This window comes from Numida meleagris, chromosome 2, assembly GCF_002078875.1.
Source record: "Numida meleagris isolate 19003 breed g44 Domestic line chromosome 2, NumMel1.0, whole genome shotgun sequence".
In the NCBI taxonomy this organism is placed as follows: domain Eukaryota; kingdom Metazoa; phylum Chordata; class Aves; order Galliformes; family Numididae; genus Numida; species Numida meleagris.
The window spans coordinates 48,564,884-48,585,377 of NC_034410.1; the positions used below are offsets into that span (position 1 = coordinate 48,564,884).

The following is a 20,494-nucleotide window of genomic DNA, read 5'->3' on the forward strand; positions in this document are numbered from 1 at the left end:
TAGTGCTTCTTATGCCTACTTTTTTTCTCTAATTTGTTTACTGGCTATTTTAACTTCCATTTGACATTAGTCAGAATAATGGCATGAAGTTCAGCACAGTTAGAGTGAGTTGCTGATTTAAGGAATTGATTCTCTAGTATATTTAACAGGCTATTTAAGTTTGAATGCTCACTGGGGATTACTGCAACTGTCATCCTATGTATCCTCTCAGCCTGAAGGAATTTATGATAGTGTGACTGAACTAACCTTTGTGTGAATATGCAGCTTAAATGACTGGAAGAAACACTTGATCTTCCACACCATCTTGTGATGTTAGTAAAGGACTGTCAGTTCTGAGGGCTGGAAAGCATGTTTGTACTTTTGTCCTTTAGCTCTTACATAAAATGCTAACAATATCAGTGTTTCCTTTGGACAAAAAATGCAATCTGTATCTAACCATCCGTGACCTGTGATGAATTCCTTATCTGAAAGATAAAAGAGAAAAAGGCGTGCAAGCAAGTGCAAATCCTGAAAGATCAATCATGATACTGATGTTTTCTCTTGAATGGTTTGTTCCAAGAACAGTGTTCTGCTGAGTTTTCCAGAGAGCTACAAAGAGAATCATTCTTGAGTGCAAGAGGGTGTTTACTTAATGCTTGGAAGTACCAAGCAGACAGAGAAAGCTATGAGGAAAGATTCACTGGAATCAAAATGCTCAATTCACATCATTCTACATGGACCACAACTTTTCCAGCCAGACTCAATTCTCCATCAATAATCTGTGTTTACAAAAACACACACATACAAAACCTCCTTCACTAAAGAAAGTAAAATGAGTGGCTTTTACAGCAGTGACCTAATATATCAAAGTCCAATGCCTTATTCTAATTTATTCTCAATTTTTTTTTCTCCAGGGTGACAAAGAAGCAGAACTAGGGCTTCCCTTCTCTCCATTGTGTGACCGCAAGTCAACTATGGTTGCTCAGTCTCAAATAGGTATGTCCCTTTTGGTACCTTCTAAGTAGCATCTTAAAAACAAAACTTAGAATCACAGAATCATAGAATCACCAAGGTTGGAAAAGACCTCCAAGATCATCCAGTCTGACTGTCCACCTATCACCAATATTTCCCACTAAACCATGTCCCTCAGTACAACATCTAAATGTTTCTTGAAGATCTCCAGGGACAGTGACTCCACCACCTCCCTGGGCAGCCCGTTCCAGACCCTGACCACTCTTTTGGAGAAGTTTTTCCTAATATCCAGCCTGACTGAAGGTTATAGTGATCTTTCATCATTTGAAACTAGGTTAAAGAGAAGAAATAATAAAGTGCAATGGTATTTTCTCCAGATCAACAATTCAAAGCTGAGGAGCCTTTAAATTTATGGTGGTGTTTCCATGCAGTAATTGAGTTACTTCTGATGTGACTGCAGAGCTGGCTGCAGTGCCCAGTTATGATGTTACTCTGTGGTTTTCTGAGCACTGAATATGAGGAGTGCATGGCATCGTGTTGTGAGTATTCTTAGAGGATATGGAAACATAATGTCAGTCCTTTGATTGTGTGGGCAAAAACTGTTGTAGTTTTTGTTTGTTTGTATGTTTTTCACTTATTTTCCCCACCTTTTCCCTCTCAGTGCTCCAAACCAACCATAATTTTGCACAGAAGCCAAGGAAACAGCAAACCATTTTCAACTCCATTCATTCAGAAGCAGAAATCTTTTTACAGACTCACTGGTAGTGCTTTCTCTATCTCATGCAAAATCATGGGATTGCAGAATGGCTGAGATGGGAAGGAGCCATCTGGGTCCATCTGGTCCAACCTCTGCTCAAGCAAGAACATCAAGAGCAGGTTTCCCAGGACCATGCCTAGGAGGCTTTTGAGGGGGGACTTCAAAACCTCTCTGGGCAACCTATCCCAGTGCTCCATCACCTGCACAGTTAAAAAGTGCTTTCTGATGTTCTCATGGAACCTCTTGTTTTCCAGTGTGTGCCTCTTGTTGTGGCACTGGGCACCACTGGAATGAGCCCGGTTCTGTTCTCTTTGCACTCTCCCTTCAGATGTTCATAGGCATTTTTAAAATCTCTCCTGAGCCTTATCCAGACTGAGCAGTCCCAGCTCTGTCAGCCTTTCTTCACAGGGGAGGTACTCCTGTCCCTTTACCATCTTTGTGACCCTGTGTTGGACTCTTTCCCTGTATATCCACATTTCTCTTGTAATGGGAGGCCCAGAACTGGACACGATAGCAAGGGCACATTGCTGAGTTGTGTTCAACTTGGTGGTCACCAGGACCCTTAGATCCTTCTCTGCAGAGCGGTTTCTCAACTGGCTGCCTGGAATTGTTCCTCCTCCAGAGGAAAGATGTGGAGCTTTTGAAGAGGGTCCAGAGGATGGCCATGAGGATGATCAGAGGACTGGAGCACCTCTCTTATGAAGACAGGTTGAGGGAACTTGTCTTGCTCAGTCTGGAAAAGAGAGGACTCCAGGAAGACCTCATTGCGTCCTTCCGATATTTAAAGGGAGATTATTACAGGAGGGAAATAAACTTTTTACACATGTAGGTAGTGATTGGACAAAGGGGAATGGTTTTAAACTGAAGGAGAGAAGATTTAGATTAGATATCAGGGATAACTTTTTCACTGAGAGGTGAAAAAACTCTAAGTGAAAACCTTGGTGAGGTGCTGGAACATGCTACCTAGAGAGGCTGCAGATGCCCTGTCACTGGAAGCATTTGAGACCAGGCTGGATGGGGCTGTGGGCAACCTGATCTATTGCTTGATCTAGCAGTTGGAAATCCTGCCCATGACAGATGGGGTGGAACTGGATGATCTTTGAGGTCCCTTCCAATTCAAGCCATTCTATGATTCTATTGGATAGGAGGTGCAGGACTTTGTGAGGTTCTTGCCAGCTCACCTGTTCAGCCTGTCATGATTCCTCTGGATGGCTGTGTGGCTCAGTGTGCTTAGAAACCAATTTGCCATGTCCTCCTGTTTCACGCTTTTTCGCTCCAGAGGGCCAGGAGAGCCAAGAAGCTTCTATACTACTGATGCACTTGTGTCAAGCCACTGCAAAATTAATGATGAATTAAATAATCACCAAGATAATTACACTTTATAAAAGTGGCACTCCATCAGTGTGTAAAGGCAGCCTTATTTTGTTAAATGCTATTTGTCATTATATTCTGTTTGTGTGGTTTTGTAATCCATTGACACTAATAGGCCGTTGTCCCTAAATCTTGGCTTCTAGCATATAGTTCTAATTTCTTGGTCTGCTGTGTATATTGGCATTATCTGTCTGTAAGGCCTCCTCTTTTAGAGTAAAATGTCTTACACTTTCTGCCTATCTGCTGAGGTAAGGCTTTCAAAGTTGAAAGCTAGCTTCTCAGAGAAATGATCTGATCCTATTCATTTATTTATTTGATCAACAGTCTCAACACGTTGTTCCCTGGAACAGTAATTACTGCATTTCTTTGCAGAAGTGAGTTCCTATTGAATTCCAAATCATGCAGTGAGCAGCCATGAGTTTCTACAAATGAAACAAACAAACAAACAAAAACATCTATACATTGTTAAATAAAGTTGTGCTATTGGTTTTGTTAGAGACAGAGCCTAGAAATCCTGTCCTGGTAGCTTGGCTTGTTTGTAGTTGCTGGTTTGCTGCTGAAAGTTGAGTGCCCACAAACAGTGGGCAGGCATTTTTTTTTAACAAAAGGATTTCACAAATGCAGACAGAAGGCTTTTCAGTATGCACTCCTTCCATAAAAATGAAGCAAAATTTTCCTGAGAATAAAGAATGTCTCATTCTCTTGTTTCTTTAGTTTGTGGATCAATTGTTCCATATTAAAATTTATATATATATATATTTTAAATCAAATAACGAACTTTACTTTTAAAACGTACTAATTCTAATGATCAGTTTATCATTCTTCTTCTTCTTCAATAAAAATGATTTTGGTAAATATTTCTGTACCCTTCTGAGGTACAGAAATCATGAGAGATTCATACCCAGCTGTCACGCTGCTAACCAGAGTGGGGAAGGCAAACAGATTTCAAACAAAACCAGGCCAAGACTTGTGCTTCCTCCCATATGCATATCAGGAGTTAAAGCTTCTCTGTCTTTCTCAGGCTGTAGGAAGCTTGTCTGATGAGAGATCAACCTCACTTGCAGCCAATAAATGTAGGAATATCCTTTTATTTTTGCCCATTGGCTGACAAGAAAGAAAATTACAGCTTCAGAAAACGTTGTATGAAGGCTGAGAAGTTAATGTTTCTGGTTTGTTGGTTTCTTTGCTTGTATTGTGGCAGGCTTTAGGGAAACAATTCTCTAGCCAGTGTTTGCTGTGTTTGCAGTGGTGGTGTTCTCAGGTGGAGTGAATGAATTCTAGATGCCTGGAATCAACTCCTCAGTGTGCAGTGGCAATTAATTAAATCATCCTATTCACTGGGGTACAGAAATATTTACTTCACTCATTCTGTTGCCAAAGAAAGAAGATTATGAATTGGTCATGGGCTACACCATTAATAAGTTTTAAATCCAGGTTCATTGTTTTGTATTTAAATCATAGTGTCTTTAGGTAAGAAGGAGAATACTGAAGGGTGGCTTGGATTATAGTATAAATTACATAATTAATATTTAGATTGCTCTGGAAGTAATTCCTCCTCTTTATTTCCATGGAAACCACAACAGATACAAGGAGCGCAATGACACTGATGGAGCAAATTCTCAGCTAGAAAACACTGTTTTTCAATATTGTCACTACTATTAGCTATACATTTGCAACAGCAATGAGCTGTTGAAAGAGCCATCATACTGCATTCATAAAAATCTGCACCAGTGGAGGTGACCCACTGTTGCTGTTGCCACTGCTGAAACGCACTACCCACTTCCTCACTGTGCTCACATCCACTGTTTGGTCTCCATAAATGTTCAGCAAGCATTGATGAATGTCAATGAGTGTCATTTTTTTCCATGTGGAAGAATTCAGCGATACACCTTTGCTTCATGCACACTTCCAAGTCAGGCGCCATTTTATCAGACTGCCCCTCTGCTGCCATCTGTCGCAAGGCAACAGAATTTAACAGAATATTGATCGGAAAGGTCAATCCCTACTGCCATACCACCACCATCTGCCTTTGACACTGTGGGCCAATGTAATAAAATAAGAGGCATTACTTTCGGATCAGCCCTCGTAATAAAGTCCCAAGTTTTGTTTCCATAATAGCAAGATAAGTTTCCCAATATTAGTATAGTACCCATTTAAAGATGACATAATTGAATAACTTATTCAGTGTATAAGAAACAGGGAAAAATACCATACACCCTCTGCTTCGGTACAGAAATAATTTTATTACCCTTGCTTCAGTCTTATCAAAAAAGTTCTCCTAGGTGACAGGTTCGTTCACCTATGGTCCCTCCAGTCCCTTGTGCCACCTCTATCTGCATCTGTTAATGAGACTTCTCCCAGGGAAAGCTTTTTTCTTAGATCCAACACTTAAGACAGGACCCTGTGTTTATGCAGCAACGTCGAGCGTCTCAGGAAGTGATCCCACTGCCCCGTTGCTGAAGTTAGTGAAGCAGTCAGGCATGTGATATCATCGGTGACTTGGATTTCTTTGGTTGTTAAGAAGTAAAAAAATTCTGGAGTGAAGGAGAACAGAAGAGATGTAGAGACAGGCAGACACACACACTTAAATCACGTTCTCAGTATCCTCAGTGTTCCTGTGGCACACTGTTCCCAGTCAGTACAACTTGCAATGTTTTTAAAAATTGAAGTTTGCTAGAGTTATCTGTGTTATGATCTAGCACACAGTTTCCCTCTGTGTCTCTATACTGCATGCATTTTTGATTAACAGCATGGGAGGAAAGGTGATTTTTTCCCTTAAGTTTACCTAAGACTATGTCACAGTTGTGGAGGCATGTGGTTCGGATGCATGTGTAAGGCTGAATGTTCAGTAATGCATGATTTTTTCTCAAATTTACAAAAAAATTGTATGAAATTCTGATAACTTGGAAGTAATGTTTTTAATTATGCTAGGTATGAAAACGCCGTTCGTTATCTGACATTTTAGAAGTATAGAAAAATCAGGCAAATCAGGCAAGGGAAATAGAACTGGAAGTATGTTCAACTGCCTTGCACTCTGGTTGTGTATAAAAGCATCTGTAAATTCAGGTGCCTGGCCCATGGAATGTCTTCTTCCTTTACTGTTGTGTTATCACTCTGAATCACCAGAGTGTGCCGTAAGATACCATGGTCCGGTCAGAGAAATTATAATTGCGTGCACGTATAATTAATAGCTAACGATTCCTAAATCTTTAGAAATGGGACTTGACAATCTTTTCCAAGAACATCTGCTGCTTTATGGTAATTTCATAGAAAATTCTCAGGCAAATCCCATATTGAATTGAAGGCAATCCCAAGACTATTCAGTAGCAACTTAGGGAAATGTATTTCATAATGAAGTGTTAAAATACCCATGGATGGACTGAGGAAACTGTAGATTGCATAAACTATGGTGGAATTCAGTATGATTTACAATGGGATGAGGATTCTGACAGTCCTTATTCAGCTTTACATGAGCATCACTGGGAGATTCAAATAAATAAAGAATTAATATTAGTAAGTATAAGTAAGTTCACTCCAGGATGGGGCTGCAGACTTTGAAATGTCTTACTCTTGTTGTTGAGTGGTGGCAAAATAGGGCCAGAATGGAGATCATTTGGAAACGTAATAGCTGGTTCATAGGCATACCTAGTAGTAGAGCAAAAATGGATGCTTTTTTTCCCTAGAGTTAACATAGGATTGAAAACCATCACCTGAATCATTTTTCTTACCATCACGGGCAACTTTGCCACAGTCATCCACTGCAGAATGAAATAAACATACTGCATCTTCTCATACATCAGCAGCCACTGAAAGCCCAGTACTCAACCTCAGGTCCAGTATGGAAAGACTTGAATCCTGAAGAGCTGTGGGAGGTATTAAGGATGTTTTTTTTTCTTTTGTTCTTTTTCTTTTTTTTTTTTTTGGCTACCTACAGCCCTCGGAACTGTGCAAACATGAACATAGGAAACAACCCTTCCCCTCAGCGAGGATTTATGGAAGGCCTTCCACTTTCATATTTTATCTCTGCAACTTGGATTTTCCTTCATCACATGAGCTTATGGCCACAGGGTCCTCCAGTTTGCCCTTCCCAACATTCACATCAGAGCTGCGTCTGTCTCTGCTAAACTGTGTACTGAAGTAGAAGTGATTTGGTCCTTAATTTTTTTTCTTTTTCTTATGTGAAAAAATAGGGAGAATAAGAATCAATAAGAACATGCTGGGTGAACACTGAGAATATTCACAGCAACCTACTGGTATGCAGTAAGGGAAGTGTGTAGGTAACTCCACATTAACATAGCTTAATAGTATTATTCCCGTAATATAAAATTTTCAAGGTTTCATCTTTGAAACTGTGTTTGAACCAAATCTGCCAGGAATTTTGCTTAAATGTCATACTTATCATATAAAACAAATTCTGATGTATACGTTTGTGTTATGATTTGCAACAGTTTCTTTCTAGTGTTTAAGGAGGTGCGTTTTATTGCATGCTATACTCAGGTTCCTGAGTCAGGGATTTACATGTAACTCCGTTTTCACTTTGTAGTTTTTGCTGATTCTTTTTTCAGTGTAGTATAATGTTTTAACTCTATCTTTTAGAATGAGGTTGTCTGAGATCGCTGATGCAGTGACTTCACATAAATCATTATCTCACCTTCTTGACTATGCTTGCATTTCTGCTCAGGTTTCATCGATTTCATCGTGGAACCCACTTTTACTGTGCTGACTGACATGACTGAGAAGATTGTGACACCGCTCATAGATGAAGCTTCCCGTTCTGGCATGTCCGGGTTCAGACGTTCCAGGTGAACAACCATATGTCCTCTCCCTGCAGGGCATGTGTTACTTTTGCATCCAGGTCCCCTGGTGTATGTGATGGTGTATGTCCACGTCCATCTCTCTACTGTGTATGTCAGCCACATGGAGTAAAGCTTGCTTTCCACATTGCTGGCACAACAGCTCACCTAGTGATGAGATTGTTTTGAAAGGAAACTTCAGCCCAAGGCAGGGCAAAGAGGGAGGCTGGCATGAAACTGAATCATGCCTCCAAAGGCAGCGAACACAAGTGGGTGTAGCCATGTAGTAGGGTGAACTTAAGTTCTCTCTCTGTCGCTAATGCCAAACAGAAGGTAGATAGTGTTATTGGGAGGCACTCATTTCTAGGAATATGTCTAGAAGTATAAACATGTTTGAATTACAAAAGAGGAATGGGAAGTATAGGAACACTTATTTAGAGTTATTCAAATGTGTGAATTATCACCAGAATTCACCTGGTGCTTGGGTGTAAGAAGTCTTGGCCCATTCATCCCATTCTGCTGTTGTAGAGAATCTACTACTTCAGTAGTTTCATGAACAGGGCATGTCTTGGGATTCAGGTGCCACATGGTTTGTACTGCTTAGAGTGGAGCCTTCAAGTCAGGGTTTCCTCTCACAAGCATCTTCTTTATTCTTGGGCTGTTAGACACAGGGCAACCACTAATATCTTTCTCTGTCAGATATCTTGCTGCCTTTATTAAAATGTACACTACGAGGCGCCCGTCCTTGAAAGAAAACTGCTGGGTCTATAACTGAAATGAGTGCCTCATTTCAGCTTTAGATGAGGTCCTCAAACCCTGGATGGAGGCTGGTGTACAGCAGTTCTGTGTCTAATGGCTCCAGCGGGTGAATTTTAGGAGGCTCCTCCTTTGACATACCGCGTTTCTAGGTTTGTCTGACTCTCCGCTTAATATTCAGGGAGTGGAGATGCACAACAAAGAATCACTTTGACTGGTTCTCTTTCTAAGGAACTGTGTCTACCAGTGAATAAGGAGGGAAGAGCTGTCCTTTATTTCTAATGCTGGCTCAGATTGTGCTGCTTGCTTTAACATTGATTGCTTTGGGGTTGGAGGGAGGGAGGGAACTGAGGGATTGAGGTTATCTTTCCTTTCTTCTTTTTGAGTGTTATCTAGACTTAGAGTAATGATTTCTTCTTAGCTGTACTAGAGTGCATTAGATGCTGATTTCTGTTATGTTTTGTGATCTTGTGCCCCAGTCTGAATAGCATTAGTCCCTCTGAAGTTAAAAGATCAAGTGTCAAGAGCACTGGGTCAGAAGGAAGTGCCTCACTCAACTGCTCCATACTCACTGTGGACTTCAAATGTTTTAAAGCCACCTGGACTGAGGTGGTGCAGCAGAACCGGGAAAAATGGAAAGCACAAGCCACCAAAGGTAACATCCAGGCTTCTTAGTGAAAGAATAAAAAATTCTTTTGACCTCTTCTACTTCAAACTCATCTTCAATCAAATTATTCTCCAAGTAAGCACTGCTAGTTTGAAAGAATCTGCTTTTCTAGGTCAACAATTTACACTGAATTCAGAAAGATAGGAATACTGTGACTCATCTGTGCCTTCTACGCTTCTATGTGATGTAAGTGTAGATAATAAAGAGGATTTGGACAAAAGGAGGAAAAAAGGGAATTGGAAGGGAAGCCCCCTAACGTCATGAGCCAAACTCAGAGTGTGTGCAGAAATAGCTGGAAAAGGATTTTTAGAGACGTGTTATCAACTGTTTACTGTTAAGATTGAAATAGACAGGAATGATATGTCAGGGGAAAAAGCCAGGATATTCTGGATTCATATCTGCCTTCATATTTGCAGTGATGCCTTGGATGAGGATTTAGGAAGTTTGCTGCTTATGCTCATGATACCATGAATCTGTGCAGGGCTGCAAATATTTCAGAAGAATATGAGGTCTGGGTTGGTTGTGAGCTTGGAAGCAGAGCAGGCATCCAAAGTGTCATGCTATTGAAAGTGCCCTAGGGTCACTTAGATGGGCTTTGGAAACAGCAAAGTTGGAATTCTATCACTGATTACATTTATTTCTTCATGAAACTGTGATACAACATCTCCTCTGAGCTGAATGCATGTTACTAAACTGATTATTTAATGGATTTGCTGTGTTTCATACCAACAGAAGGAGTTTGATTGTAATATATTATGTGGTTTTGGCTTTATGACCAGTGGAAGACTTGGCTTAGTTCTTGATTTGCCAGAGCACGTTGGCCCTCTCTAAATGAAAGCCCTGTCTAATGGTGCAGGGAAGCACATACTGTTATTCAAATTAAAATTTCCCATGTGACTAAAACATAACAATTCAGTAAAAGCCTCCCTAGACATTCTGTGAAAATAAAAACAGAAGCATAATTCAAAATCTTCTTTTTTTGCTTGTTTTTTAATGCTTTTTAGTTTTCTAATTGATATTTTCCATTTCACAGTTCTCTTTGGGCCAAACAAATTAAAGCTAAGAAAACAAGCAAAGCATTTAACACGGTCAATGTCTCCATGTATAGATGTCTTTAATGAATGATGCCAATATAGTTACCTGTTTTTAAGACTTTCCTTTCCACATGCTCCGTGGACATTTGATCCTTCTTCTGAGGATCCGCCTGATACAAATCCCATATGCCAAAGAGGCCTATGGGGAAAGAAATGAAATATATCGTACATTTCACCTAGAACAAATATATACAATAGATCGTAATAGAGTCTAAATATTTAACTTTTAAATGTGTTTTGTACCCACTTGCAGTGACTCCTTTTCATAACTGTTTTTTCTAAATGTGCACGTGTCAATGATGATTCAGGTGGATGTGCACACATTGCTTAAGTAATGCTGCTGGTGAAATGTGTTGATGCAGTATTTCACATCCCTTCTTTACAGAGTGCCCTGCCAATAAGTGTTTGGTTGTTAATATTTTAGCTGCAGAGGAAATTGCTTTGTTTTTATGCACCTTATTAAAAAGTCCTTCTAGCAGATCCTGAAGGTAGAGTCTATGAAAGAATTAGTTTGTCGCTGCAAAGAAGAGCACTCACCACTGTTGGATGTGGAGGGCCCTTGAGTAAGGCGTTTCATCTTGACCTTTCTGACAACCTTTAGCCCTGAGTAGTTTATTTACTTTACTTTTTTTGCCAATCTTCATCGCCAGTATCTCTAAACGGAAACCCCCATTTGGGTCAAAGGGAAGGAGATTCAGAAAGCGGTGTCATAGATTCGTAGAATGGTTTAGGTTGGAAAGGACCTTAAAGACCATCCAGTTCCAATCCCCCTGCCATGGGCAGGATTGCCATGCACTAGATCATTCTGCCAGGAGACCATCCAATTTGGCCTTGAACACCTCCAGGGATGGGGCATCTGCAACTTCTCCCGTCAGCCTGTTCCAGCATCTCAGCATCCTCTATTTCAGCTTCTGTTCATTTGAATTCATTGGCTTTCAGATCTTTTTTTTTTTTTTATCCTGAAAGATTTATATAAACATAAGTCTCAGCATGCCTTTGGAACTATTCTTGGACTCCAGAGCTCTCACATCAAAACCTTTGTTCATCTGCTCTCTTGCTCCTGACTTGCAGCAAGTCTGTGTGCCCCCTTCCACCTGCCTTGCCAATCTTAGCCATGAGTAGTAGAGCGTTCTACTTGTGAATCTGAAGACTTGCTCTGTCAATAAAAATAAGAATGATTATTAGCAGTCAGATGAAGTGTTTATCTGTTGATTGATAAGAAGTAACAGCTAGGAATCAGAGGGGAAGGAAACCCATTGATCGTTATTATTATTGCTACCATTGTTATTATTATTGTTGCTATTATTATTATTAAACTATTTGCAGAATACTGTATTCCCTTTGGTAACGGCATTGTCCCTAGAAATATCAGTTAGCTGTTTTATCCTGAATGTGGTATTTATAGAAAATGTTTTGGATTGTGTGGGCAAAGTAAGTGGGTTTGTTACTGAGGTTTTTTGCTTAAAAGATCTTCATTAAATAGCTAGAAATTAACAATGAGAATAAACAAACACCCTGATGTGCAAAGCACCATGCAGGTGAAGTGTATTCTGACACTAATTTTGACAAGAGGCAGTCATCCAGCAATGCTGTAGCAAGCCCTAGTCTCCTGAGCTGAATCTCTCTCATGTGGTTCAGGTGCAAAATGCAGCATTTTGGTTTCTTTTCAGATCCTCAGAATAGAGGAATCTGTCTAAATACCACAAGACTCCCAGAAAGCTGTCTATGCAAGCTATTGTTGATTTCAAGAATGATTAATAAAGTCAGGGAGGCTCATATCTAATTTAATTATATTTTCATGCAAGCCATAATTTATTCATTTAAAATTTAATTAACTTTAGCTAGCTGCTGGCAAGGAAATACAAATCGACATTTCTTATGCAGACGGCTTTCACCTCTCTTGTAACCCACTGATACATTGTTCTCAAAACTGTTTCTGGTTCACTCATAAGAAGTATTGGAGGAGACACAACTTTTTTTTGTAATTTTTGATCTCTGGCTAAGTTGCTACTCCTGTAAGGACCACAACATCTTCCCTATAGGTGTCAAGAGTGCTTCCATTGGACTAATGCAGACTTCATTCTTTGATTTGCAGGATACGCTTGTCTACTTATCAGCTTACAAAATCTCTCGGAAACCAGGAGATACATCTCTTTGTCATTCCTATCACAATTAGAGTGCAATTGGTTATCCAGAGTGGGGTGGTGGATGGGTGGGCTGTGATATTGCAGACCTAGAAACCCTGTAGGCAGGCAGAATGAGATATACTAGGCAGCACAGTGCAGTCACATCTGAGTGCTTAAACTCAGGATGGATACAGATATGTCCTGAAGCTGAATAAGGCTCCAAATTGAGTGTGGGCTGAGCTATTCAGTTGCTTTTGCAGGTTAATTTTTTACTGATCATGGAAAAGAGGAGGAAATTATGGAGTTTCTGCCTGCACACAGTCAGGTTTATTAGCTTGAGCACTGCATTAAGGGACTATGGTTGTGTCCTGGGACACATTGCCCTTTTGGGAATGGAAGAGCAGGTACTGATAGTAATGTATTAGTCTGGCAAGAAGGGACAGAGTTGTAAAGAAATTATAACAGTAAGTAGAAATGAAGAGATTAGGAATCTGGAATTGGAAGCAACCTGGAAAAAGGAGGAAAAATGAATTTTCAAAGAACCAAGACTTTTAAAGTGCTTAGGATGATGTGGTGCAACATGAGGTAAACTAAATGTGATTTGACTGACTCCTATGTATCAGGAATGAAGATAACCTCTGCACCCCTAAAGACTTACAGAGCTAATATCTCTTTTTAATTTGCCTTTTAAAATTTCTGAAGAACTGCATTTTCAAAAGGGAACCTTATATGGTTAAAAAGGGACGTGTACATGTGATGTAGGTAGGCAAACACAGGGTATTTTTTTCAGAGTATTTTCTCAAATGTTCTCTTGTGCTCTTTTTCCCTTGTCAGTTCCTACACTTATCTAAGTAAAACCTGTTTGCATGTTAAAATCTGAAGTACATTTACATGTGTGAATTGTATCATTCTTGTAAAATTGACTGATAATCATGATTTCTTTTCTTGTTTTGCTTCTCTCTTTGCCGAGGATACAGAAGAAAAAGCTAAGAAAGAAGCAGAGGAAAGTGTTCATCAGGGAACAGATGAAAAGAAAACAGATGAAAAGGATGAGAAGCCAACTGAAGATGCCACAGCAGCAAAGACAGAGAACAGCAAAGAGCCAAATCCTGGGGAAAACAAAAGTGCAGATTCCAATGAGAATTCCCACGTAAATGGGACTGGGCAAACTGGAGTGACTAGACATGAAGCCTCGCAAGGAAAAGGTGCTCCTAGGACAGATAAGGGCACGGATTCTCATCACGCAACAAGAGAAGAGAAACATGTCCAGAATGGTGAGTTCTCTCCTTCTGCTGGAAGGTGAATGCCACCCTAAAACTGGTATTTCATCTCAGTAATGGAATGGGAGCAGCTGATGTTGTGAAAAAGGTTGTCCTGGGCACAGAGACTTTTCCTAGAATTTGGCATTGGTACTTCCAAGTATTATTGTTCTGTAAAAGATGGAGTTCATAATGTCTGCTTAGATGCTTTTGGCAGAAAGGGCAATAAGACTCTTCTCATGGAAATGAAACAGCTTGTTTTGCTGCATGCTTCAAAGCTGAAACAAACTATGTTGGTTCAGTGAACAGCTTCACTGACTCGTTAATTGAAAGAGGAGATGCTGAAGCTGTGAATGGTTTTTAAGGCCAGTTTAAGGTACCTTGAACTGATTCTCAAATGTATGTATGTTTTGGGACAGAAGGTCTTTTCTCCTCTTCACCAAAACATTTTTAAGAGTTATTTTATTTATACCACATTTGTTCTGTTTTATTAGGGCAAACATGAGCCTTTTCTTAAAGATTTACTGTCAGAAAAATGATAGTGAGTTAAAATAATTATATTTTGCACCCAGAAAAGGTGGAAAAAATTGAAAATTGCACGTCACATAAAAATAAGTTATTAGACCTGTGAATCACAGAACTGTAGGGGTTGGAAGGAAACTCTGTAGATCATCAAGTCCAAATTCCCTGCTAAAGCAGGTTCCCTAGGAAGGTTGCGCAGGAAGACGTACAGGTGAGTTTTGAATATCTCCAGAGAGGGAGACTCCTCAACCTCTCTGGGCAGATTGTTCTAGTGCTCTATCACCCTCAAAGTAAAGAAGTTTTTCTGCATGTTTATATGGAGCTTCCTATGTTCCAGTTTGTGCCCCGTGCCCCTTGTCCTGTTGCTGGGCACCACTGAAAAGTGCCCAGCCCCATCCACTTGCCTCCTGCCCCTCAGGTATTTATAAACAAGGAGAAAAGGGAGCAGAGGATATGGGTTTCCCTAGAGGGAAGCAAAAGAATTCCCTATAGTTATACACACTCTTGAGGTGACTGAGCTTCTGGCTAATGTCATAGGAGGCAGCTAAGGAACATTTGTCACTGTTCTGGTTGTCCCAGTTAGTTGCAATGGTGTGAGCACTGCCATTTTGGTCCCCACCCCCCGAGTCCTTCATTTTAAAGCCTGCCTCACTAGGTTGGCTGGCCTGCTGCCAAAAATAGCCCTACCTCTTCTAGACAGGTGGATCCCATCCCTCCCTAACAGGTTGTAATCTTCACAGGGAGTCTCGTTCTCATAAAAACTGAAACCCTTGAGCTGGCACCCGCCACATAGCCAGGAGTTGGTATGTATTATATGTCAATTTCTGGCTTTCTTCTTTTCTCCAGCTGGCAAGATTGAAGAAAAGATAACTTGGATTTTTCACTTGCACTCCCAGGACTTCATTGTCTTCTTTGATTCTGTCTCTGAGAACAGATCCGTTGGCTATTGGCCATTTCACTGTCCTTCCCTCCCCAACCCTGCTCCTCTAAGCCATTAGAAAAAAATGACAGTACAGCCACATGTGATTTATCATCATCTTAGTAACGTCAGCCAGTCCAAAACCAGAAAAACGCTCCGATTCTGAAGCATCTTCTTAGAAAAGAAATGAGTAATCGTAAAGATATTGAAATTTGTGGGCTAAGGCAGTGGGCTTAACTGGCAGCTGAGGCAAGAATTCTGTTTGAAGTACTCCCAGTACGACTGGCTTCAGGCCTTTCCCAGTGATTCTTTTGTCATTAGATTTTTGTAGATTGGAAGGACTATGTAGATCCAGGTTGTCATGCTCTGTTACTTATGGGATTTTTCTTCCAGCAGTGTTATGTAAGTGAATGGGAGCGGGCCCCACAAAGAAACGAAAAGGTTGGAGGCATATGAAATCCTGGTTAGATTGCAACAGATTTTGCTTCTGAAATCCTTTGTTTTACAGGCTTCTAACAATATAAGAGCAAAGTATGCTCTAGTGATTTTGACAGTACCTTTTTCTGCAATGTCTCTCTGCTGCAGGTGTCAAAAATGCTTTGGAAGGAATTATAATGATTTCTGAAAATTAGTGTCTTCCTTAGGGCAAGAAATTCTGTTCTTTAATTTATGGGAGAAGGCCTTAATGAGTTACAATCATGGCAGAATCTTTGGAGACTGGTGAAATCTAACATTCACATCTCTAGGTTCACCACAGTTTCCATTATTTTACTCCTGTTAATACCTCATCGTAACATATTTGCCTTATTATTCCTCTGCCTTTGTCATCTCTTCTGAAAAGATCATTATGATCATCGTTCTGCTCTGCTGCTGGCAGTATGGCATGGTAGATATTACAATACTCAGAAGTCTCCTATTCATAATAAGATATTCAATGAAAGTTCAAAAACTGTGTTGTCAGAGGAGTTGGAAGTCTGTCTCTCTCACTTACTACTCACTTCCCTTGTGCTCTCTCAGAGATGTCACACTGGGAAATAATGTATGTGTGCGTGTTCATCATCTTTGCCTACGCAGACTTAGGGTCAAGTGCCTTCTTTATGCAGTGGCCAAAGAAAATATTATTAGCTTATTGTTACCATCTGCTGTATGACGGTGGAGGGAATGTGAGAAGTCTTCTGTGCCTTGCTAGGTACATTTTCATTTCGTGTCTTGAATACAGTGTCCTTTGAGAGTCTATCTTTTTCAAGCAGACACTTCAATCCTACTTGGAGCTGCTCATACCCCTCTGTTCAGATTGGACTTTCCACAGAAGCCCGAGTCAGTGGCAGTATATAACTAGGTGAGGAAGTTGCTGTCTGTCCTGTGTCTTCTTGTTTTCATTTTTCTCTCACCCACACAATGACCTTAATAAGAAACCATGGAAGTTTTGGCTCTAAATGAGGACAAAACAGGTCATGTTTTTTCCATCTTGCTAAATGTTTTAAGATTTCAAAACCACTCTTCTGTTTGAAGAGCATTAATTAGAGAGGGAGAAATCAATTTTCGGTCATCCAAGAATAACAGTTGTTCCAATGGTTAGGGCACAATTTAGAAGAGGGAGGCCTTGCTTCTCTACATTTTCACTTCTTTGAGCTGTTGCAAAAATAAGTATTCATTGACCATAACTGTTTGGAAGGCAGATTAGTTCCTTTCTAACCTATCAATACCTATACTCCAAAGGCCATGAAGTAGCTATAATAACAAAAATAGTAATACAACTGGAATAAGCGTTGCTTTAATACAGCCACGCAGTGTACTTTGTATTTACAAAATTCTGAAGTGAGATTTGATACAGGTTTTTTTCATGTTGAGATGTGGCTTACAAATTCACTCATACTCTCTTTTGGGGGAAGGAAGGGATGCCTGCTTCCATCTGTGCAGGCTGCCATTGCTTCTCTGGACATCTGAAGGAAGGAGACCTTCTTTGGTGCTGAATGAGCCCTATTCTACTATATCTGTTCCTTTAAGTAAGTTTTTAGTTCATAGTTGCATTTGGCAATGGAACATTCTTTTTCAGTGGGGAGATGGTCTAGGAAGTTCTGTTGTGCTCTGATAGAGGACAGAAAATAAGAGGGACTCCAGTTACCCTTCTTGGCTTCATAAAATAGAGCCCAGCCCCAATTCCCATTTTCATTCTGCATCAGCTCGTGCACTGCCAAAGACCTTGCTTTCCTGTTTTGCTGTAAAGGTGGTTCTTTAATGCAGAGACCTATGACAAAGTCTCACGGGGTCTTAACTCAGTCGTTTAAAAGGATAAATTTTTTAGAGTCCTGATTTTGAGCTGAAGGTAATGTTCAGGTTTCAATGGTGTACGTGCAGTCAGGAGCAGTATGAGTTTGCACGTGCAGTTAAAGAGGTGTTAACAATTAGAATAAATTTGAAAGTGAATTGTAAAGCTTGGTTTTCTGTTGGAGTCAGACAAACTTTGTTGCATTGTTCTACAATACTATGTAAATCCTAGTTCCTTGCGAATCCAGATATTTCCTCTTCAGGAACATCTCTTTTGAATGTTGAAATTTGATGGAGTTACAGGCATTAATACACTGCAGTCCGCATTATAATGCTCGTAGTATCCCGTACTGCTTCTTTCCAGGTGAAAGAAAGGAAGACAGTATGGCAGACAAAAAAGATCAATCTAGTGTGGGAGATGAATCAAAGAAAACAGATGGTAAGGACTTAATATTTTGTCACTCATTTCTATATGCAATCTCTTGTTTTACAAGCATCCATATTTTATGATTAAAAAAAAAAATGTAGTAACCTGAAACAAATTTAACAGAAACAGTCATTAGACTTGACAGAAGCTATTGGGGGTATTCTGGGGGAAAAGCATCTCTTTCACATAATGTCTAATACCACTTCATTTGTCTGTTGCTAAACCATCCTCTTTATCTTCTTTATCTAATTCTGTGCATTGCGTACAAGAAAAATCCTGGATTATTTGAATTGCTTAATAGGAAATATGGATTTGTAAGGTTCTATCCTTCTGAGTTTCTTTGTGCCAAATTCTGCTCTCAGACAGACTGTATGGGGATGCAAAACACAAATCTAAGCAAAACCCTGCCCAAGGTGTATCTCCTTTTTTTTTGGTTGCATGTCACACGATGTCTATCCAACCACAAAGGTTTCTTGACTTAATACTCTGAAGGGGAATTTGCCAAGTGCTGTTGAACCACAGGTATGGGAAGCAAGCAAGAGTAAGCACATCAGCACAGAGGCCCTATAAGGACAGTATAGAAAAGGGATATTGCTAAAACACTTTTGAACTGAATCAATCCCAAGTTGTATGACAGTTTCTTGAGCATCTGGAAATAATTTCACACAGCCCTGAGCCTATTGTAAAGTTTCACAGATGTTTTAGTAGCATCAGCAAAGCAGAAAAACACCTATAAGGTCTTTGGGATATTTGCCCTTCTGCACCTCCTCAGCTGTGCACCTGTCAGGCTGTGAGATACTGTCTGACTCCACATTGCTCCAGAAGTGATTGCTAAAGTACTGCATAGCAGAAGAAATGGAAACAATGTTAGAGCTAAGATTTCCTTTGTATGTCTCAATTAAATCAATTGAAATGTCCCTAAATATAAATAGTACAGTATTGTATTTTAACGGTCAAGGAAGATAGCCTTGTTGTAAGTGCTAAAGTTTAGAAGGATGGATGCTGTTTGCTTTTATTGTTGTCTTGTAAGAAATTTCTTAGTGTTCTTATTCTTCCACCAAAGTGACAAATAAGAAGATAATATGATACCTTAGCAAAAAAAAAAAAGTAGAGCAATTCATCTATAAGCACGTGTATTAATTTCAGACACACAAATATGTACTTTTTACAGAGATCTGTTAGCAATGATTGTTCAGGAAAAAATCAATTATTTGTTAGAATGTCATATTATTTATGCACTTCAGATAAGTGTTAGGAAGAGTCATGAACGAGGACAGTTCATAACTCTTCATGCAGTATGCAGAAATGAAGAGCAAATATTCAAATAGCAGTCTGGCTCTGCAGGCATTCACAAATGTGTGCATTGTCTTATGTAGCTGTAATGGCCCCACAAGGATTTGTGGGTGGAATGCCTTCTCTCCCCACTGCAGTTGATGATGGCAGAACAGTGGCTGTGTAGTAAGACTGCTTACCTGACAGGATGGGGTAGATGCAGGAAGCTTGAGGCTTCACTTGGCAGATGCAGGAGCATCAGTGAGTAGGCCTGGGAATCCCTAAATTTGAGGACAAGGTCACCTTTGAAGGTTTGCACTTTCAGTCTCTTGGAAAGAGTAGGGGCACCTATTTAGTCAGGCTGGAAGCCAAAGAGGTGAATGTTTCCTGCTGACTTAAAAGTGTGGTTGTAAATTTGTTTACTTCCAATTTGCGTGCTGTTAGCTAGTTAATATCTATTTGTTTTTCTGCAAGGAGGTGTTCTGCTCAACCCCTTAAGGAAAAGACCAGTGCCATGGGACCAGCTGATTACAGTGAATAAGCAACAGTAACCAAGCAAAAACAATTTATGGACAATTTATGGTGTTTTTCATTCAGATGCTGTAGTGAGAGATTATGGCTAATGGTCTCATTGACAGAAATAGGGAATATTTGTGAAAGACAAGCCTTAGGAAAGCGTTGGGGTGGCACTTCTGTTTTGAGAAATACTGCACAACCCCTTCTGTCCATTGCTCAGTCCTGAGCAAATCTCCTTACCAGCCGTGTGAGGGATGTGAAAAAAAAATCTTGCCCACAAATAGTACATAGCTGTTTGTAGACTACTGGACTATTTACCCAAACATATGCTTTCTCATGTGCTGGGACATGGTCTTTCAGATACTGGGGAAAAAGTGAAAGGGAGGAAGGAGTTGGAAAGACTGAGGTTAGCGCTGTAATTCTCTCTCCACTTGTAGATTGCTTTTGACTGAAAATCAGCCCAGGTTTTAGCAGCATCAAGCCTGGTGCTCAGGTGTTACAGCCTCTGAGTCTGCAAGTGGAGTGTATTTGTGTGAAACGGGCTCATTTGTGTAGATTCATCCCATCCTCTGAGGGCTTTGGCTTTCTTTCGGCCTCCCATTAGCGTCAGCTAAAGCCCTGCACCAAGCTTAGTCTGCTCCTCTGTCCTGCTGTGAGAAAAAATCCGTGTAGTGTAAGTATATGAATCTTTGCAGGGTCATAGAATCATAGAGTCATAGAATCATAGAATTAGCTAGGTTGGAAAAGACCTACAAGATCACCTAGTCCAACCATCCACCTACCACCAACAACCCCA

At 40.2% G+C, this 20,494-nt stretch overlaps 1 protein-coding gene across 10 annotated transcripts in view; it reads left to right on the plus strand.

Annotated features, from left to right (window-relative positions):
• Nucleotides 1-20,494, plus strand: part of PDE1C (phosphodiesterase 1C) — a 317,833-nt gene that overhangs the window by 264,100 nt on the left and 33,239 nt on the right. For all 10 annotated transcript variants that reach the window (XM_021385552.1, XM_021385547.1, XM_021385545.1 and 7 more), the window contains 5 exons: nucleotides 894-975; nucleotides 7,761-7,881; nucleotides 9,108-9,283; nucleotides 13,493-13,789; nucleotides 17,848-17,922. In XM_021385552.1, coding sequence (XP_021241227.1) covers nucleotides 894-975; nucleotides 7,761-7,881; nucleotides 9,108-9,283; nucleotides 13,493-13,789; nucleotides 17,848-17,922 — 751 coding nt within the window. The remainder of the gene's footprint in view (nucleotides 1-893; nucleotides 976-7,760; nucleotides 7,882-9,107; nucleotides 9,284-13,492; nucleotides 13,790-17,847; nucleotides 17,923-20,494) is intronic.